Consider the following 18,968-nt stretch of genomic DNA (forward strand, 5'->3'; position numbering starts at 1 on the left):
ACGCCGACAGAGCCGAGTAGGTCATGACCTTCAGGGGCAGGACCTCACCGTGCTGAGGCGGAGGGGAACCAGACATTCAGACACTCCTGCTCTCTGTTCGTCCAATCAGAGGTAAGATCAACGTCCAACATGGTGGAGGAGGTCAGGTTCAGATTACTGCAGGGTTAGAGACTAGGAGGCAAGGAGGTTAGGGGTTAGGAGGTTAGGGGGTGAGGGGGCGAGTGGGTTAGGGGGTTAGGAGGTAAGGAGGTTGGGAGGTTAGGAGGTTAGGAGGTTAGGGGTTAAGGGGTGAGGGGGTTAGGGGGTTAGGGGGTTAGGGGTTAGGGGGTTAGGGGTTAGGAGGTTAGGGGTTAGGTGGTTAGGGGGTTAGGAGGTTAGGAGGTCAGGGGTTAAGGGGTGAGGGGGTTAGGGGTTAGGGGGTTAGGGTTTAGGGGGGTAAGAGGTTAGGGGTTAGGAGGTTAGGGGGTTAGGAGGTTAGGAGGTTAGGGGTTAGGGGGTTAGGGGGTTAGGAGGTTAGGAGGTCAGGGGGTGAGGGGGTGAGGAGGTGAGGAGGTTAGGGGTTAGGGGTTAGGGGTTAGGGGTTAGGGGGCTAGGGGGTTAGGAGGTTAGGGGTGAGGAGGTTAGGAGGTTAGGGGTGAGGAGGTTACGAGGTTAGGGGGTTAGGAGGTTAGGAGGTTAGGAGGTTTGGGGTTAGGAGGTTAGGAGGTTAGGATGTTAGGGGTTAGGAGGTTAGGAGGTTAGGGGTTAGGAGGATAGAGGGTTAGGGGTTAGGGGTTGGTGTCAGGGGTTAGGGGGTTAGAGGTTAGGGTGTTAGGGGTTAGGAGGATAGAGGGTTAGGGGTTGGTGTCAGGGGTTAAGGGGTGAGGGGGTGAGGGGTTAGGGGTTAGGAGGTTAGGGGTTAGGGGTTAGGGGTTAGGAGGTTAGGAGGTTAGGATGTTAGGGGTTAGGAGGTTAGGAGGTTAGGAGGTTAGGAGGTTAGGAGGTTAGGGGCTAGGAGGTTAGGGGTTAGGAGGTTAGGAGGTTAGGATGTTAGGGGTTAGGAGGTTAGGAGGTTAGGAGGTTAGGGCTTAGGAGGATAGAGGGTTAGGGGTTAGGGGTTGGTGTCAGGGGTTAGGGGGTTAGAGGTTAGGGTGTTAGGGGTTAGGAGGATAGAGGGTTAGGGGTTGGTGTCAGGGGTTAAGGGGTGAGGGGGTGAGGGGTTAGGGGTTAGGAGGTTAGGGGTTAGGGGTTGGTGTCAGGGGTTAGATATCAGCTCCAGCCCACCTCTCTCCTGGAGACGTCCATGAGCACGGCGGCGCTGGAGGTGTGGGAGCAGGAGCAGCTGATGTGGGTGGAGTTCCTCTCCACCAGGCCGCAGCCCCGGGCCGACCATCCACCTCCACCGCTGGAACCCACAGCACCACCCGTCAACTACAGCACCACCCGTCAACTACAACGCCCCACAGCACCACCTGTCAACTACAGCACCACCCGTCAACTACAGCACCACCCGTCAACTACAGCACCACCCGTCAACTACAACACCACCCCACAACACCACCCGTCAACTACAGCACCACCCGTCAACTACAACACCACCCCACAACACCACCCGTCAACTACAGCACCACCCGTCAACTACAGCACCACCCGTCAACTACAGCACCACCCGTCAACTACAGCACCACCCGTCAACTACAGCACCACCCGTCAACTACAGCACCACCCGTCAACTACAGCACCACCCGTCAACTACAGCACCACCCCACAACACCACCCGTCAACTACAGCACCACCCGTCAACTACAGCACCACCCTACAACACCACCAATCAACTACAGCACCACCCTACAACACCACCAATCAACTACAGCACCACCCCACAACACCACCAATCAACTACAGCACCACCCCACAACACCACCAATCAACTACAGCACCACCCCACAACACCACCAATCAACTACAGCACCACCCTACAACACCACCAATCAACTACAGCACCACCCTACAACACCACCAATCAACTACAGCACCACCCCACAACACCACCAATCAACTACAGCACCACCCCACAACACCACCAATCAACTACAGCACCACCCTACAACACCACCAATCAACTACAGCACCACCCCACAACACCACCAATCAACTACAGCACCACCCTACAACAACATCCACCAACAACAGCACCACACAACAACACCGCACGTCAACTACAGCACCAACCGTCAACTACAAAACCACCCGTCAACCACAATAACAGCCGTCAACTACAACACTATAATATTACAGTATGTACATAACATTGTACAACAGCAGTACATACGGGACAGGCTGCGGTATGTGCTCATTATACCACTGTTAAGGGGCGTTGTCCGGCCCCGACGCGCAGCGGAGGGCCGGCGACGCCCTTCACAGTGGCCGTTTTATTAAAGAATACAAAAAAGTAGTCCCTCCTGGCTGCCTTCAAAATGCACGACGGTCGCTATGCAACACACTTTAGCGTCCCTCCGAGAGAAGGCTCCGATAGAGCGGTTCGCCGGCAATTTATCCTATGGAGCAGTTCACTCGCCGTGTGCCTAAGCTGTCGTTAGTCTTTCCATCGCCTTACTCACGCCCGGAGTAACAACATTTACGCCCTCTCCATCATCCAACATATGTTTTACTTTGTAACTGTTTCTACTTCCAGGCGCGGAGTGATATGCAAACTTTCACAAAATGATCGGGCGTCATAGCAGTTATGTATACGCTCATTATACAGCAGTTAGGAACCAATCAGATCGCTGGATTTAGGCCCCCCGTTGTATAAAACAGTACATCTAACAGTATATCACAGTAGTATATAACAGTTTACATACACATATATACATATATATATATATATATATATATATATATATATATATATATATATATATATATATATATATTTATATATATTTATATATATATTCCGGTGTATCTTACCCTACTGAGTGGTTCCAGGAGACACAGGTGGGTTTACTGCGGTCCTCAGAATAAAGAAGATGGAACCACAAGGTCACAGGCAGGCCAGAGGTCACCGCCAGGTCCGAGGTCCCATCCAAGTCAGAGGTCACAGGCTGCACTTCCTTATAGACGGCTGTGGTCAACACTGCAGAGTTGATCACTGGTCTGGAGGGAAGTCTGGACACACACACACACACACACACACACACACACACACACACACACACACACACACACACACACACACACACACACACACACACACACACACACACACACACACACACACACACACACACACACACTGTGAATACAGCAGGTTAAAGCACCAGCGTAGGTTGCTACTCTGGAGCCTTGCTCATGGGCTGTACCTCAGGCTCCGACGGTCGGGGTCGTAGCTCTCAGGCAGCAGGTCCCCCAGCGTCCTGAACACCATCACCACGGCAACAGCCAGGGGTCCCTGCTGGTCGCCGTGACGACGCATCCTCCGGGCCGCGACGGCATGGGGTGAGGAGGGGCCTGTCTCTATGGAAACCAAACACAGATAAGGATGGAGTTAGCATGAACATGAATGTTAGTATGAACTAGCAGTTTGTAATAATAACTAGTAGTCAATATGAACTATATGAATAGTTGTTGGTATTAACTAGTAATGATCATGAAGTAGTTTTGTTATAACTAGTAGTTAGTGATAGTAGGAGTTACACTAGTATAGGTTATGTATTTACCATTGTTTAGAATTAACTAATTTAGAGTTAGGGTTAACGAACATGGGGAGTGGGAGACTAACACTGGCTTAGGGTTAGGGTTAGTGAGGTCATCTGTGATGTCATCGTTCTCTGGTGACTCACCGAGAAACCTCCTGCCATCAGGCTCGGAGATGACATCATCAGGCTCGGAGATAACATCATTAGGCTGGGAGATGACATCATCATGCTGGGTGATTGCATCATCAATCTGGGAGATTACATCATCATACTGGGAGACGACATCATCGGGCTGAGAGATTACATCATCGGGTGGAGAGATGACATCATCGGGCTGAGAGATGACATCATCGGGTGGAAAGATGACATCATGGAGCTGGGAGGTGACATCATCAGTCTGTGAGATGACACCTTGGGGCTGAGAGATGACATTAGGTTGAGAGGTGACATCATCAGGTTGAGAGGTGACATCATCAGGCTGGGAGATGACATCATCAGTCTGGGAGGTGACATCATGGGGCTTGGAGGGGGGCGTTGGGGGGGCTGGCTGGCGGAGGAGGTGGGGGAAGAGAGCGAAGGTCTGGAGATCCCTGGGTGGGTCAGAGGAGGAGGAGGGGAGATACTCTAGAGAGAAAACTGATGGGGGAGATGAGAGAGGAGAGAGGAGGGGAGGGGAGAGGAGAGGAAAGAGGAGAAGAGTGTCAGAATTTATGTTGCTGTATTTCACCTCATTATTAATCTAAACATTGTCAAGTTTATCGTGGTCATATTTCTCACACACACACACACACATACACATACACACACACACACAAACACACACACACACACACACACACACACACACACACACACACACACACACACGCAGTTGGGTACCAATGTTCTTGGAGCTGATGGTGACTGGCTTCATGTAGGTCCTCCTCGTGTTACGGGCCAGGTTCTGGGCGTACTCCTCGAAGCTCCTGAGGAGGAGCGCAGGGCCCGCCTCCTGCTCTTGGAGCTCCTCCCACTGCAAGGCGTGGCCCGGGTCCAAGATTGCCGCCGCCGCGTGTACCACGTTCTGGTGCACAGAGCATGGAGTGAGCAGGAGGAGTGAGCAGGTGGGGTGGAACAGAGGAGTGAGCAGGAGGAGTTAGAAGGAGGAGTGAGCAGAGGAGTGAGCAGGAGGAGTGAGCAGAGCGAGCAGGAGGAGTGATCTGTGGTCACCTGGTGGAAGAGGACGTCTCGAGTGGCGGCCATGTTGAAGCCCTGCTGCTGACTCTCAAACTGCAGCAGGAGGATAAGCAGCCGATAGGCTATCTTTATGTCGTTGCCATGGAGAGCCCTCGTCTGATTGATGGCCGTCCACAGCAGGCCGGCCAATCGCTGAGACGCCTCGCCGTTCATCAGCGACCCGTTGAGAAACAGCACCTCCGCCTGGACAAACACAATATAACATTGCTTAGGTAACACAACATACAACACCGCTTTAGGTAGTACAACATATAGCACCGCTTTAGGTAAAAGACCATACAACACTGCTTTAGGTAACACAACATATATCACTACTTTAGTTAACACAACATATAACACTACATGATCTAGACAAGACCAGACTACACCAGACCAGACCAGACCAGACCAGACCAGACCAGACCAGACAGACCAGACCAGACCAGACCAGACCAGACCAGACCAGACCAGACCAGACCAGACCAGACCAGACCAGACCAGACCAGACCAGACCAGACCAGACAGACCAGACCAGACCAGACAGACCAGACCAGACCAGACAGACCAGACCAGACCAGACCAGACCAGACCAGACAGACAGACCAGACCAGACCAGACCAGACCAGACCAGACAGACCAGACCAGACCAGACAGACCAGACCAGACCAGACAGACCAGACCAGACCAGACCAGACAGACCAGACCAGACCAGACCAGACCAGTCCAGACCAGTCCAGACCAGACCAGACCAGACCAGACAGACCAGACCAGACCAGACAGACCAGACCAGACCAGACCAGTCCAGACCAGTCCAGACCAGATCCCACCTGTTTCGTGAGCTGGGTGAAGGCGGTGGAGGTGCAGTTGATCAGGCTGGGGGGCTGCCAGCCGTCCTTCTCCCCACAGTGACGTAGCGCCGCCCCTGGAGAGAGACACCGTCAGAGAGACACCGTCAGAGGAGACACCGTCAGAGAGACACCGTCAGAGAGACACCGTCAGAGAGACACCATCAGAGAGACACCGTCAGAGAGACACCGTCAGAGAGACACCGTCAGAGGAGACACCGTCAGAGGAGACACCTAGCATTGTGTAGCATCTTATCCTAGATATCTGTTTTGTCTACAGGGAATGGGTTAACCTAGAGATTGTTATTGATTGGCACTTGGTTCTATGAAACACATTCAAACTGTACCGACAGAGATATATTGTTGTTACATGAGGATCCTCAGTGTTACTGTTACCTGTGGATCCTCAGTGTTTCTGTTACCTGTGGATCCTCAGTGTTTCTGTTACCTGTGGATCCTCAGTGTTTCTGTTACCTGTGGATCCTCAGTGTTTCTGTTACCTGTGGATCCTCAGTGTTTCTGTTACCTGTGGATCCTCAGTGTTTCTGTTACCTGTGGATCCTCAGTGTTTCTGTTACCTGTGGATCCTCAGTGTTTCTGTTACCTGTGGATCCTCAGTGTTTCTGTTACCTGTGGATCCTCAGTGTTTCTGTTACCTGTGGATCCTCAGTGTTTCTGTTACCTGTGGATCCTCAGTGTTTCTGTTACCTGTGGATCCTCAGTGTTTCTGTTACCTGTGGATCCTCAGTGTTTCTGTTACCTGTGGATCCTCAGTGTTTCTGTTACCTGTGGATCCTCAGTGTTTCTGTTACCTGTGGATCCTCAGTGTTTCTGTTACCTGTGGATCCTCAGTGTTTCTGTTACCTGTGGATCCTCAGTGTTTCTGTTACCTGTGGATCCTCAGTGTTTCTGTTACCTGTGGATCCTCAGTGTTACTGTTACCTGTGGATCCTCAGTGTTTCTGTTACCTGTGGATCCTCAGTGTTTCTGTTACCTGTGGATCCTTTATGCGTAGTGTTTACCTGTGGATCCTTTGGGACACTCCACGGCGGCTGGCTGGCCGAAGCCAGTCCTGGGCCACCAGAGTCCGGCCTCGAAGGCTTTGGGGCAGCCCTCGTACACCACTGGAACACAGAAAACATGCTAGATGTAGCTTTGTGCTAGGCTAGACTAACTAGAGTGGCACTATGCTAACTAGCATGGTGCTATGCTAAATAGCACCTACGCTATGCCAACTAGCATGGCGCTAGGCTAACTACCATATCATCTTGTATATATGTGGCATAAGGCTAGGTCAACTAAAATGGCACTAGGCTATGTTGTATGTTTGTAGCATGGTACTTGGCTAACTGGCATGGAGCAAGGCTAACTAGAATGGAACGAGGCCAGCTAGCATGACGATAGGCCAGCTGGCATGTAGCTTTGTGCTAGGCTAGACTAACTAGAGTGGCACTATGCTAACTAGCATAGCGCTATGCTAAATAGCACCTACGCTATGCCAACTAGCATGGCGCTAGGCTAACTACCATATCATCTTGTATATATGTGGCATAAGGCTAGGTCAACTAAAATGGCACTAGGCTATGTTGTATGTTTGTAGCATGGTACTTGGCTAACTGGCATGGAGCAAGGCTAACTAGAATGGAACGAGGCCAGCTAGCATGACGATAGGCCAGCTGGCATGACGATAGGCTAACTAGCATGGCGCGAGGCTAACTATCATGACGATAGGCTAACTGGCATGGCGTGAGGCTAACTAGCATGGCGCGGGCTGTGAGGGGTGGGGTCTGACCGGTGCATCCGCTGGTGGTGACCTCGGCGTGGGGGTTGTCACAGCGGTTACACTGACGCCCGGTGACCCCCGGCCTGCAGGGACACTGGCCGCTCGGCGGGGCGCAGGACCGCGACGCAGACCCCAGCTGGAAGCACGCACAGGGGAGGCAGGAGGGCGAGCCACTGGGCTGGAAGTGGTTGTCCTGGAAGTAGAGTAGAGGAGAGGAGAGGGGAGAGGGAGAGGGGGTAAGAGGAGAGGAGAGGAGAGGAGAGGGAGAGAGGAGAGGAGAGGGGAGGAGGGGGAGAGAGGAGAGGAGAGGAGAGGAGAGGAGAGGAGAGGAGAGGAGAGGGAGAGAGGAGGAGAAAGGAGAGAAGGAGTTGAGGAGGGGAGTTCTAGACGAGTACGGTAGCAGATCTTGGATGAATCAATTAGAGATTTTATGAAGGACTGAGTAAAGAAATTGATTCAACTAAGTGCAAATGATTTGTGAGGATATGCGCGTGTGTGTGTCATTGCTTGTGTGTGTCAGTGTGTCTCAGTATTTTGTGTGTGTCAGCCTTTGTCAGTGTTTGTGTGTGTTTACACGCGTTAATCCTTGCCTTATCTCTGTGTGTCTGCGTGCATGTGTCTGTGCGTGTGCGTTCCTACCTTGCAGCGACACACCCCGGTGGTCTGGTTGCAGGCCCGGTGGAACCTCCTGCTGACATCACAGCTACAAGGACCACACACCTCCCCCCCCCACCAGCCCACCGCGCAGGGAGGCCCCGCCCTACACACACACACACACACACACAAATTAATATACACACACGTGCCTATTAATACACAGACACACACACACACGTTACTATTTTTATATTACTATTACACACGGGAGAACTATAGTAGTAGCAGTATAGTAGCACCTGTGCTGGCAGTACTAGGTATTAGAGTAGTGTAGCGGTATCGTATTCACTGTGTATGTTGTATAGTGCGTGCCCCCTTTAAGGGAAGGGGGCGTGGCACCCACCTGGTGTTACAACGCAGGTCTTAAGGAACGCACCTCTGGCTGTGCGGGTTCTGTGTTTTGGGAAATAAATCCTTCTCGTGTTTTTCACCGGAAATCAAGTCTCCGTCTCCATTTCATTGCGATCTCCTACATTGGTGACCCTGACAGTTTCCGGACGTTTTACCGGATTACTGTTCTATGCGCTGGAAGAGCGAGGACGCGCAGATCGGAGATTGGGCTATGGAGTTCGATTCGGCGGAAGGTTCCGTGGCTGCTGCTCCGGTGATGGCAGTCTCCCTGAAGCTCCCGGAGTTTTGGGAACGGCAGCCGCGGGTCTGGTTCGCGCAAGCGGAGGCGCAATTCGCGCTGAAGGGGATTACTGCGGATGAAACCAAGTTTTATTATGTAGTCTCCGCGCTTGGTGGCTCGACGGCGGCCAGAGCGATGTATATTCTCGAGGACCCCCCGGCCCGTGGGAAGTATGCATTGCTAAAGGGGTTCCTGATGGAGACGTTCTGTTTGTCGGAGGCTGAACGGGGCGAGCAGCTTCTGGCATTGAATGGCCTCGGGGACTCCAAACCATCGGAGCTCATGGATCACATGCTCAATCTCCTGGGGAGTAATAGGCCTTGTTTTTTGTTTCGGGCTTTATTTATGCAGCAGCTGCCAGTGCGTGTTAGGGCAGCTCTAGCCAACAGCGACACCACGGACTTTCGGGCTCTGGCTAGGGAGGCGGATCGCTTTTTCGCCGCCGGGCGCGAGCGCTGCACGGCCGTATTGGCTCACACCACTGGCGACCTGGAGATGACGGACACCATCGCTGTGGCCGCGGCGACACGACGACAGCCACAGCAGTCTGCAGGCCTGTGCTATTTCCACGCCCTGTATGGACCCAAAGCTAGGAGGTGCCGCCCCCCGTGCAGTTTCGTGGCATCGGGAAATGCACGGGCCGGCACTCGCTAGCTGCCGTGTGTGTCGGCCGTTCTGGGGGTCTGTTATTCATCACAGATACAGGCTCTGGGCGACGGTTCCTGTGTGACACGGGGGCCCAGGTGAGCGTTCTGCCCGCGTCACGCATTGACAGAATAGGGGGCGGCCACGGCCCCGCCCTGGAGGCCGCCAACGGCAGCCCCATCCGCACCTTTGGGACTAGGACTGTTAATTTATGTTTCGGGGGTCAGCGTTTCGGCTGGGATTTTGTCACCGCAGAGGTCTCCACACCCCTCCTCGGCGCCGATTTCCTCTGCGCCAATGGCCTTTTGGTGGATGTGATGAACCGGCGCTTGATAAGTGCTGAGACTTTTAGCTCCCTGGCATGTGAGCTCAGTGGCTCGGGCACGACGAAGCTGTCGGGCGCACTCTCACCCTCCGATGTGTTTTCCCCCCTCCTCGCGGAATTCCCGGAGCTTACGGAGCCCACGTTCTCAGCTGCCGCCACCAAGCACGGAGTGGAGCATCACATCGCGACCACTGGCCCGCCGGTCTACGCCAGGGCCCGGCGCCTCGACTCTGCTAAGCTCGCCGTTGCTAGGTCTGAGTTTGACACCCTGGAGCGTCTTGGAATTGTCCGGCGATCGGACAGCCCCTGGGCTTCCCCGCTCCACATCGTCTCGAAGCCTGGCGGTGGGTGGCGTCCATGTGGGGATTACCGCCGGCTCAATGACATTACGGTGCCCGACCGCTATCCGATTCCCCACATCCAGGACTTTTCTGCCCGCCTGGCCGGTGCGGTAGTGTTCTCCAAGGTGGACCTCGTTCGGGGCTATCACCAGGTGCCCGTCCAGCCGCAGGACGTCCCGAAGACGGCGGTGATCACTCCGTTTGGACTATTTGAGTTTTTACGGATGCCGTTCGGCCTGAAGAACGCAGCCCAGGCCTTTCAGCGCCTGATGGACACCGTGCTGCGGGACCTGCCATTCCTGTTCGTTTACCTGGATGACATTCTGATCGCCAGCGCCTCCACGGCCGAGCACATGAAGCATCTGCGAACACTCTTCGAGCGGCTCAGCCAGCATGGCCTGATTGTCAATCCAGCCAAGTGCCAATTCGGCCGGATCGCCATTGACTTCCTGGGCCACCGCATCACCAAGGAGGGAGCTGTTCCCCTGCCCTCGAAGGTGGCTGCAGTGGCGGACTTCCAGCGCCCTCTTACAGTTCGGGCCCTGCAGGAGTTTTTGGGGATGGTGAATTTTTATCACCGTTTTGTTCCCCGTGCGGCCCGGCTCATGCGGCCCCTGTATGAGGCACTCAAGGGTAAGACAACAAAGCATATTATTGACTGGACCGCTGAGAGAGAGGCGGCCTTTGGGGACACTAAACGGGCATTGGCCGAGGCGACTATGCTGGCGCATCCTTTGCCTGCGGCGCTGATTGCCCTGACCACCGACGCTTCGGACTATGCTGTTGGTGCCGTGCACGAGCAGTTGGTGAACGGCGTCTGGCAGCCGCTGGCATTCTTCAGCCGGCAGCTCCGCCCCTGCGAACGGAAATATAGCACCTTCGATCGAGAGCTCCTCGGCCTTTACCTCGCCATTAGGCATTTCCGTTTCCTGTTGGAGGCTCGGCCATTCTCCGTTTTCGTGGACCACAAGCCGTTGACGTTCGCGATGGCGAAGGTTTCGGAGCCGTGGTCTGCCCGTCAGCAGCGACAGCTGGCCTACATCTCCGAGTTTACCACGGACATCCGCCATGTGGCGGGTAAGGACAATCACGTGGCTGATTGCCTCTCCCGGGCCATCGCAGGAGCTGTCCACCTGGGAATCGACTACACCAGCATGGCAGGTGATCAGGCCTCCGACCCGGAGGTCCAGGCTCTGAGGACAGCTGTCACGGGACTCAGGTTGGAGGACATCAAGTACGACAACGTCGGTGCCACGCTCCTGTGTGACGTCTCCACTGGACAGCCAAGGCCGGTCGTGCCCGGCAGTTGGAGGCGTCAGGTTTTCGATGCCGTGCACGGCCTTGCCCATCCTGGGCGGAGGACATCACAGCAGCTGGTGGCCGGGAAGTTTGTCTGGCATGGCCTTAAGAAGGACATTCGGGACTGGGCTCGGGCCTGCGTGGTTTGCCAGCGAGCCAAGGTGCATCGGCATGTGACTGCTCCGCTGGCGCATTTTTCAGTGCCGGAGCGGCGGTTCGACCACGTGCATGTGGACCTGGTGGGGCCCCTGCCGCCCTCTCAAGGGTTCAGCTACCTCCTAACGATGGTGGACAGGACCACCCGCTGGCCGGAGGCTGTCCCGCTGGCATCCACTACGACCTCTGACGTGGCCCGGGCGTTCATAGGCACCTGGGTCGCCCGGTTTGGCCCTCCTTCTGATGTCTCCTCTGACAGGGGACCTCAGTTCACTTCCGAGCTGTGGAATGCGGTCGCCGGGGGCCTGGGTGTGCGGCTCCATCGAACAACCGCTTATCACCCCCAGGCTAATGGGTTGTGTGAGCGGTTTCATCGCTCCTTGAAAGCTGCACTCCGGGCCAGCCTTACGGATGACGGTTGGGTCGATAGGCTCCCCTGGGTCATGTTGGGCCTCCGGACTGCCCCTAAGGAGGACCTGCGGGCTTCGTCGGCCGAGCTGGTTTACGGACAGCCACTACGGGTTCCTGGGGATTTCATCCCCACCGCCACAGCTCCCTGGTCGGCAGCCCAGGAGCGGACCTCGCTCCAGGACAGGGTCCGGGGTTTCACGCCGGTGCCCACCTCGCAGCACGGCCTCCCGAAGGCTTGTGTGCCGCCCAGCCTGCGGACGGCGGGGTATGTGTTCATCCGCCATGATGCCCATCGGGGTCCTTTCCGTCCTCCCTACGACGGTCCGTTTCGCGTCCTGGAGGCCGGTGACAAGGCCTTCTTGGTAGACATCGGGGGCAGGCCTGACTACATTTCGGTCGATCGCCTCAAGCCAGCCCACCTGGATCTGGACCAGCCCGTGGGGTTGGCTCTGCCCCCGCGGCGGGGTCGTCCTCCGGTTTCCAAGCCACACCGCCTCATGACTCCTGCACTGCCTGCTGTGGCCCCCGCACCGGTTCCGCTGAGTCGTTTCGGGCGGGTGCTCAGGGCTCCTTCCCGTTGGCCTTGACTGTTCGGGAGTGTGAATTCTGGGGGGGCGTCTGTAGCGGTATCGTATTCACTGTGTATGTTGTATAGTGCGTGCCCCCTTTAAGGGAAGGGGGCGTGGCACCCACCTGGTGTTACAACGCAGGTCTTAAGGAACGCACCTCTGGCTGTGCGGGTTCTGTGTTTTGGGAAATAAATCCTTCTCGTGTTTTTCACCGGAAATCAAGTCTCCGTCTCCATTTCATTGCGATCTCCTACAGTAGTATAGTAGTACTACAGTAGTAGTATAGTAGTACAATAGCAGTACTAATAGTAGTACTATTGTAGTACCTGTTCTGGCAGTACTCCCCCTGGTACTATAGTAGCACTTTAGTAGTATAGTAGTACTATAGTAGTACTAGTACTAGTCGTAGTACCTGTGCTGGCAGTACTCCCCCTGGTACTATAGTATTATAGTAGTAGTAGTATAGTAGTATTATAGTAGTACTAGTACTAGTCGTAGTACCTGTGCTGGCAGTACTCCCCCTGGTACTATAGCATTATAGTAGTACTATAGTAGTACTAGTACTAGTCGTAGTACCTGTGCTGGCAGTACTCCCCCTGGTACTATAGTATTATAGTAGTACTATAGTAGTACTAGTACTAGTCGTAGTACCTGTGCTGGCAGTACTCCCCCTGGTACTATAGTATTATAGTTGTACTATAGTAGTACTAGTACTAGTCGTAGTACCTGTGCTGGCAGTACTCCCCCTGGTACTATAGTATTATAGTAGTACTATAGTAGTACTAGTACTAGTCGTAGTACCTGTGCTGGCAGTACTCCCCTTGGTACTATAGTATTATAGTAGTACTATAGTAGTACTAGTACTAGTCGTAGTAACCGGGGTTGGCAGTACTCCCCCTGGTACTATAGTAGTACAGTAGTACTATAGTAGTACTAGTACTAGTCGTAGAACCTGTGCTGGCAGTACTCCCCCTGGTACTATAGTAGTACAGTAGTACTATAGTAGTACTAGTACTAGTCGTAGTACCTGTGCTGGCAGTACTCCCCCTGGTACTATAGTAGTACAGTAGTACTATAGTAGTACTAGTACTAGTCGTAGTACCTGTGCTGGCAGTACTCCCCCTGGTACTATAGTATTATAGTAGTACTATAGTAGTACTAGTACTAGTCGTAGTACCTGTGCTGGCAGTACTCCCCCTGGTACTATAGTAGTACAGTAGTACTAGTACTAGTCGTAGTACCTGTGCTGGCAGTACTCCCCCTGGTACTATAGTATTATAGTAGTACTATAGTAGTACTAGTACTAGTCGTAGTACCTGTGCTGGCAGTACTCCCCCTGGTACTATAGTATTATAGTAGTACTAGTACTAGTCGTAGTACCTGTGCTGGCAGTACTCCCCCTGGTACTATAGTATTATAGTAGTACTATAGTAGTACTAGTACTAGTCGTAGTACCTGTGCTGGCAGTACTCCCCCTGGTACTATAGTATTATAGTAGTACTATAGTAGTACTAGTACTAGTCGAAGTACCTGTGCTGGCAGTACTCCCCCTGGTACTATAGTATTATAGTAGTACTATAGTAGTACTAGTACAAGTCATAGAACCTGTGCTGGCAGTACTCCCCCTGGTACTATAGTATTATAGTAGTACTATAGTAGTACTAGTACTAGTCGTAGTACCTGTGCTGGCAGTACTCCCCCTGGTACTATAGTATTATAGTAGTACTATAGTAGTACTAGTACTAGTCGTAGTACCTGTGCTGGCAGTACTCCCCCTGGTACTATAGTATTATAGTAGTACTATAGTAGGACTAGTCGTAGTACCTGTGCTGGCAGTACTCCCCCTGGTACTATAGTATTATAGTAGTACTATAGTAGTACTAGTCGTAGTACCTGTGCTGGCAGTACTCCCCCTGGTACTATTGTATTATAGTAGTACTATAGTAGTACTAGTACTAGTCGTAGTACCTGTGCTGGCAGTACTCCCCCTGGTACTATAGCATTATAGTAGTACTATAGTAGTACTAGTACTAGTCGTAGTACCTGTGCTGGCAGTACTCCCCCTGGTACTATAGTAGTATAGTAGTACTATAGTAGTACTAGTACTAGTCGTAGTACCTGTGCTGGCAGTACTCCCCCTGGTACTATAGTAGTACAGTAGTACTATAGTAGTACTAGTCGTAGTACCTGTGCTGGCAGTACTCCCCCTGGTACAATAGTATTATAGTAGTACTATAGTAGTACTAGTACTAGTCGTAGTACCTGTGCTGGCAGTACTCCCCCTGGTACTATAGTATTATAGTAGTACTATAGTAGTACTAGTCGTAGTACCTGTACTGGCAGTACTCCCCCTGGTACTATAGTATTATAGTAGTACTATAGTAGTACTAGTACTAGTCGTAGTACCTGTGCTGGCAGTACTCCCCCTGGTACTATAGTAGTACTAGTCGTAGTACCTGTGCTGGCAGTACTCCCCCTGGTACTATAGTATTATAGTAGTACTATAGTAGTACTAGTACTAGTCGTAGTACCTGTGCTGGCAGTACTCCCCCTGGTACTATAGTATTATAGTAGTACTATAGTAGTACTAGTACTAGTCGTAGTACCTGTGCTGGCAGTACTCCCCCTGGTACTATAGTATTATAGTAGTACTATAGTAGTACTAGTACTAGTACCTGTGCTGGCAGTACTCCCCCTGGTACTATAGTATTATAGTAGTACTATAGTAGTACTAGTACTAGTCGTAGAACCTGTGCTGGCAGTACTCCCCCTGGTACTATAGTATTATAGTAGTACTATAGTAGTACTAGTACTAGTCGTAGTACCTGTGCTGGCAGTACTCCCCCTGGTACTATAGTATTATAGTATTACTATAGTAGTACTAGTACTAGTCGTAGTACCTGTGCTGGCAGTACTCCCCCTGGTACTATAGTATTATAGTAGTACTATACTAGTACTAGTCGTAGTACCTGTGCTGGCAGTACTCTCCCTGGTACTATAGCATTATAGTAGTACTATAGTAGTACTAGTACTAGTCGTAGTACCTGTGCTGGCAGTACTCCCCCTGGTACCCGGGTCCACACACACAGCGGTACCCTGGGGGGTCGGGGGTTCGGACGCAGGACGACGTGTGTTGACACGGGTTCAGCGCACACACGTCCACGCACCCCGTCCCCAGGAACCCTACGGACAGGGGTCACATGTTAATAACATGTAGTACAATATATATAACACATATATAGAATAGTACAACATTAAAGGACAATTCCGGTATTTTGAACATTGAGCCCCCTTTCTGGTTTGTTTAGGATGAAATAGAGTGGGTGACACCGAAATTTGAACTATTAGTCCTTTCTCGGGTATTTGGCTCATTTTGAATCGCTCCTGCCTGCTTCACAATGGTTGTCTGTGTGCATACACAAACCTGTCAACCCAGCAACCCTAAACGTTCGTTTTCAGAAATGTGCAAGTAACCGAGTGGTTAGTGGCATTCGTGAAGTTTAAAAAAAAAATATCGGCGCAATATATGGTTTCTGTCGTGTTTTATTGCACATTTATCGCCAGTTGATTTAAGTTGGAAGACTCATTACTGCACGTGGATATTGCTCCGCCGAACCGGAAAGGTGGGCTGTTTACGTTGGTTTGAAGTCTTGTACCGTGAGCACCTCGGATTAGGGAAAATCACTGAAAATGGATTATGAAAGGTGGCTTCTGGAGGACGCACTCGATTTTGAGTTTGACGGCAGAGGATATCGTTTTGAACCAGAATTCACCCAAGAGGAGCTACGAGAGATGGAGGCGAGGGCTACGGAGGCGCCTGAAGCTCCGGCTGAAGCGGTCCCCAGGATCAAGGAAAATTGGTTGTGTGCCTGTGGGAAGCGCAGGCAGATGACGACGGAAGTCGAAAGTAGGTGCTGCACGGAGTGGGACCTTGTGCGGAAGTTTATATGCGGTTGTGAGGTATCTGAAGAAATAGAAATAGTTTTTTTTTAAACTTCACGAATGCCACTAACCACTCGGTTACTTGCACATTTTTGAAAACGAACGTTTAGGGTTGCTGGGTTGACAGGTTTGTGTATGCACACAGACAGCACTTGTGAAGCAGGCAGGAGTGATTCAAAATGAGCCAAATACCCGAGAAAGGACTAATAGTTCAAATTTCGGTGTCACCCACTCTATTTCATCCTAAACAAACCAGAAAGGGGGCTCAATGTTAAAAAAATACCGGAATTGTCCTTTAATAACATGTCAATAACATGTTATCCCAATGTTTACAGCCATGTAGACGTCATGACATAATTTATATAATAACATGTTTCATAACATGTTACAACATTAAACATGTTGTTTACATTTTAGTAACATCTCCACACTGTTAACATGGGGAGCTCTGAAACATGGTTTTGCTTTATGAAGTAATGTTATGTTATAACATGGCCTAGTGGTATGTTATAATGTTATAGTATAAGGTGAAACATGGATGTTGCGTTACCGTGGTTACAGGGGCAGCTGTGCGCGGCCCAGCGGTCGATGCAGCGGCTGTGGGCGGGGCAGGGGGCGGAGCTACAGTGGTCGGCGACTTCACAGCCTTCCTTGACCGGCCCCGCCCGCCTGGCCTCCAGCATGTTGACATTGGACAGGGTGGTGGGGGTCTCACCCATACGCACCCCCTACACACACACACAGACACACACACAGGCACATTAGCACGCACACAGATGCTCACACACACACACACACACGCACACACACACACACACACACACCGAGCACAACTTGAAGGTAACAACGGCGCCCGGGTCCTGGTCCGGGTCCTGGTCCGGGCGTGGACTCACCTGGATGCAGCCCGTCAGTCCGTTCACCACCCGTCCGTCTGAATCCAACAGACCTCCGACAAACAGAGTCCTGATCTCCAGACCGGGCAGCTGCCTCCCGACCTCCACCCGCCGCTGCAATGAGAGGGGCAGACACACACAACTGGTAAGGTGACCCCTTAACCAGACACACACCTGGTCAGGTGAGCCCCTTAACCAGACACCAGGTCAGGTGAGCCCCTTATCCAGACACACACCTGGTCAGGTGACCCCCTTGACGAGACACACACCTGGTGAGGTGACCCCCTTAACCAGACACACACCTTGTCAGGTGAGCCCTTTAACGAGACACAAACCAGGTCAGGTGAGCCCCTTAACCAGACACACACCTGGTCAGGTAAGGCCCTTAACCAGACACACACCTGGTCAGGTAAGGCCCTTAACCAGACACACACCTGGTCAGGTAAGCGCCCTAACCAGACACACACCTGGTCAGACGAGGCCCTTAACCACACAAACAGCCGGTTAGGCCTGCGTACCTGGAACATGCCGTAGTCCAAGGACACCTGGGCCAGGTAGGTGGTCTCCTTCCCCTCCCTCACGCTCCTCAGCTCCACCTGGAGGTGGTGCCACGCCCCGTCATCCACCCGAACCTCAGGGAACTCCACCACCCCCACCTCCACGGAGTCCTGGAACACCTGGAACCTCACACAGCTGTCCACCAGCTGGGGAAGAGGGGCCATTTAACATCAAACCACTTTTCTATCTCCAGATGTTTAACTCCAGATTTGTATTATCTAATTCCAGATGTTTATTATCTAACTCCAGATGTTTATAGTCTAACTCCAGATTTCACTCCAGGTGTGTCACTCCGGGTGTGTCACCCCAGATGTGTCACTACCGGTGTGTCCGTACCAGCAGCTGCAGGGCGGAGGCTCCCCCGGCGGCGGTGTGGACCAGGGTCCCAGAGGGGCGGCGGGTCCGGAACATGAGGCCCAGGAACCAGGGGAGGGAGACGGTGACCCCGGGGTCCGCCCACCACAGCACCGCCCCCCCCGGGAAGGAGTGGGGGGAGGGCATGACTGGACACACACACACACACACACACACACACACAAACACACAGAAACACACAAGCGTGCACGCACACACACACACAGACACACACACACACACACACACACACACACACAGACACAGACACACACACACACACACACACACACACACACACACACACACACACACACACACACACACACACACACGTTAAGGAGGAAGCACCGGCCGGTGAAAACATGGTGGAAAGGGTAGACCCTCTCTGTCATCAGTTTGCTCCCTCCAAAATGGACCAATCACGGCAATGGTTGAACTCACTCATTCACTCTCACCCACACACACACACCCACACACCCACACCCACACACACACAGACACACACACAGCATTACCGTGCTGGCAGGTCTTGCCCCCGTAGCCGAGGGGGCAGTCGCACAGGAAGCCCCCCCACCTGCTGACACACGCCCCCCCGCTCTCACACACCACCCCGGCACAGAAGTCCTGCAGCTCCGGACAGCCTGGAGGGGGGGGAGATTAT

General features: G+C 52.6%; 1 protein-coding gene across 1 annotated transcript in view; it reads right to left on the bottom strand.

Annotated features, from left to right (window-relative positions):
• The window catches only part of LOC115550317 (cadherin EGF LAG seven-pass G-type receptor 1), a 42,851-nt gene that overhangs the window by 7,092 nt on the left and 16,791 nt on the right, over positions 1-18,968 (bottom strand). The window contains exons 8-24 of the mRNA XM_030365226.1: positions 18,823-18,948; positions 18,287-18,453; positions 17,911-18,096; positions 17,393-17,506; positions 17,050-17,227; positions 15,602-15,740; positions 8,163-8,283; positions 7,533-7,716; positions 6,763-6,864; positions 5,723-5,817; positions 4,890-5,099; positions 4,560-4,743; positions 3,825-4,316; positions 3,345-3,498; positions 2,953-3,150; positions 1,264-1,384; positions 1-52 (exon numbers count right to left, since the gene is read on the bottom strand). The exon at positions 1-52 is cut by the window's left edge and continues 149 nt beyond it. Of these exons, the coding sequence (XP_030221086.1) occupies positions 1-52; positions 1,264-1,384; positions 2,953-3,150; positions 3,345-3,498; positions 3,825-4,316; positions 4,560-4,743; positions 4,890-5,099; positions 5,723-5,817; positions 6,763-6,864; positions 7,533-7,716; positions 8,163-8,283; positions 15,602-15,740; positions 17,050-17,227; positions 17,393-17,506; positions 17,911-18,096; positions 18,287-18,453; positions 18,823-18,948 (2,823 nt within the window). The remainder of the gene's footprint in view (positions 53-1,263; positions 1,385-2,952; positions 3,151-3,344; positions 3,499-3,824; positions 4,317-4,559; positions 4,744-4,889; positions 5,100-5,722; positions 5,818-6,762; positions 6,865-7,532; positions 7,717-8,162; positions 8,284-15,601; positions 15,741-17,049; positions 17,228-17,392; positions 17,507-17,910; positions 18,097-18,286; positions 18,454-18,822; positions 18,949-18,968) is intronic.

Source organism: Gadus morhua, chromosome 9, assembly GCF_902167405.1.
Source record: "Gadus morhua chromosome 9, gadMor3.0, whole genome shotgun sequence".
NCBI lineage: Eukaryota > Metazoa > Chordata > Actinopteri > Gadiformes > Gadidae > Gadus > Gadus morhua.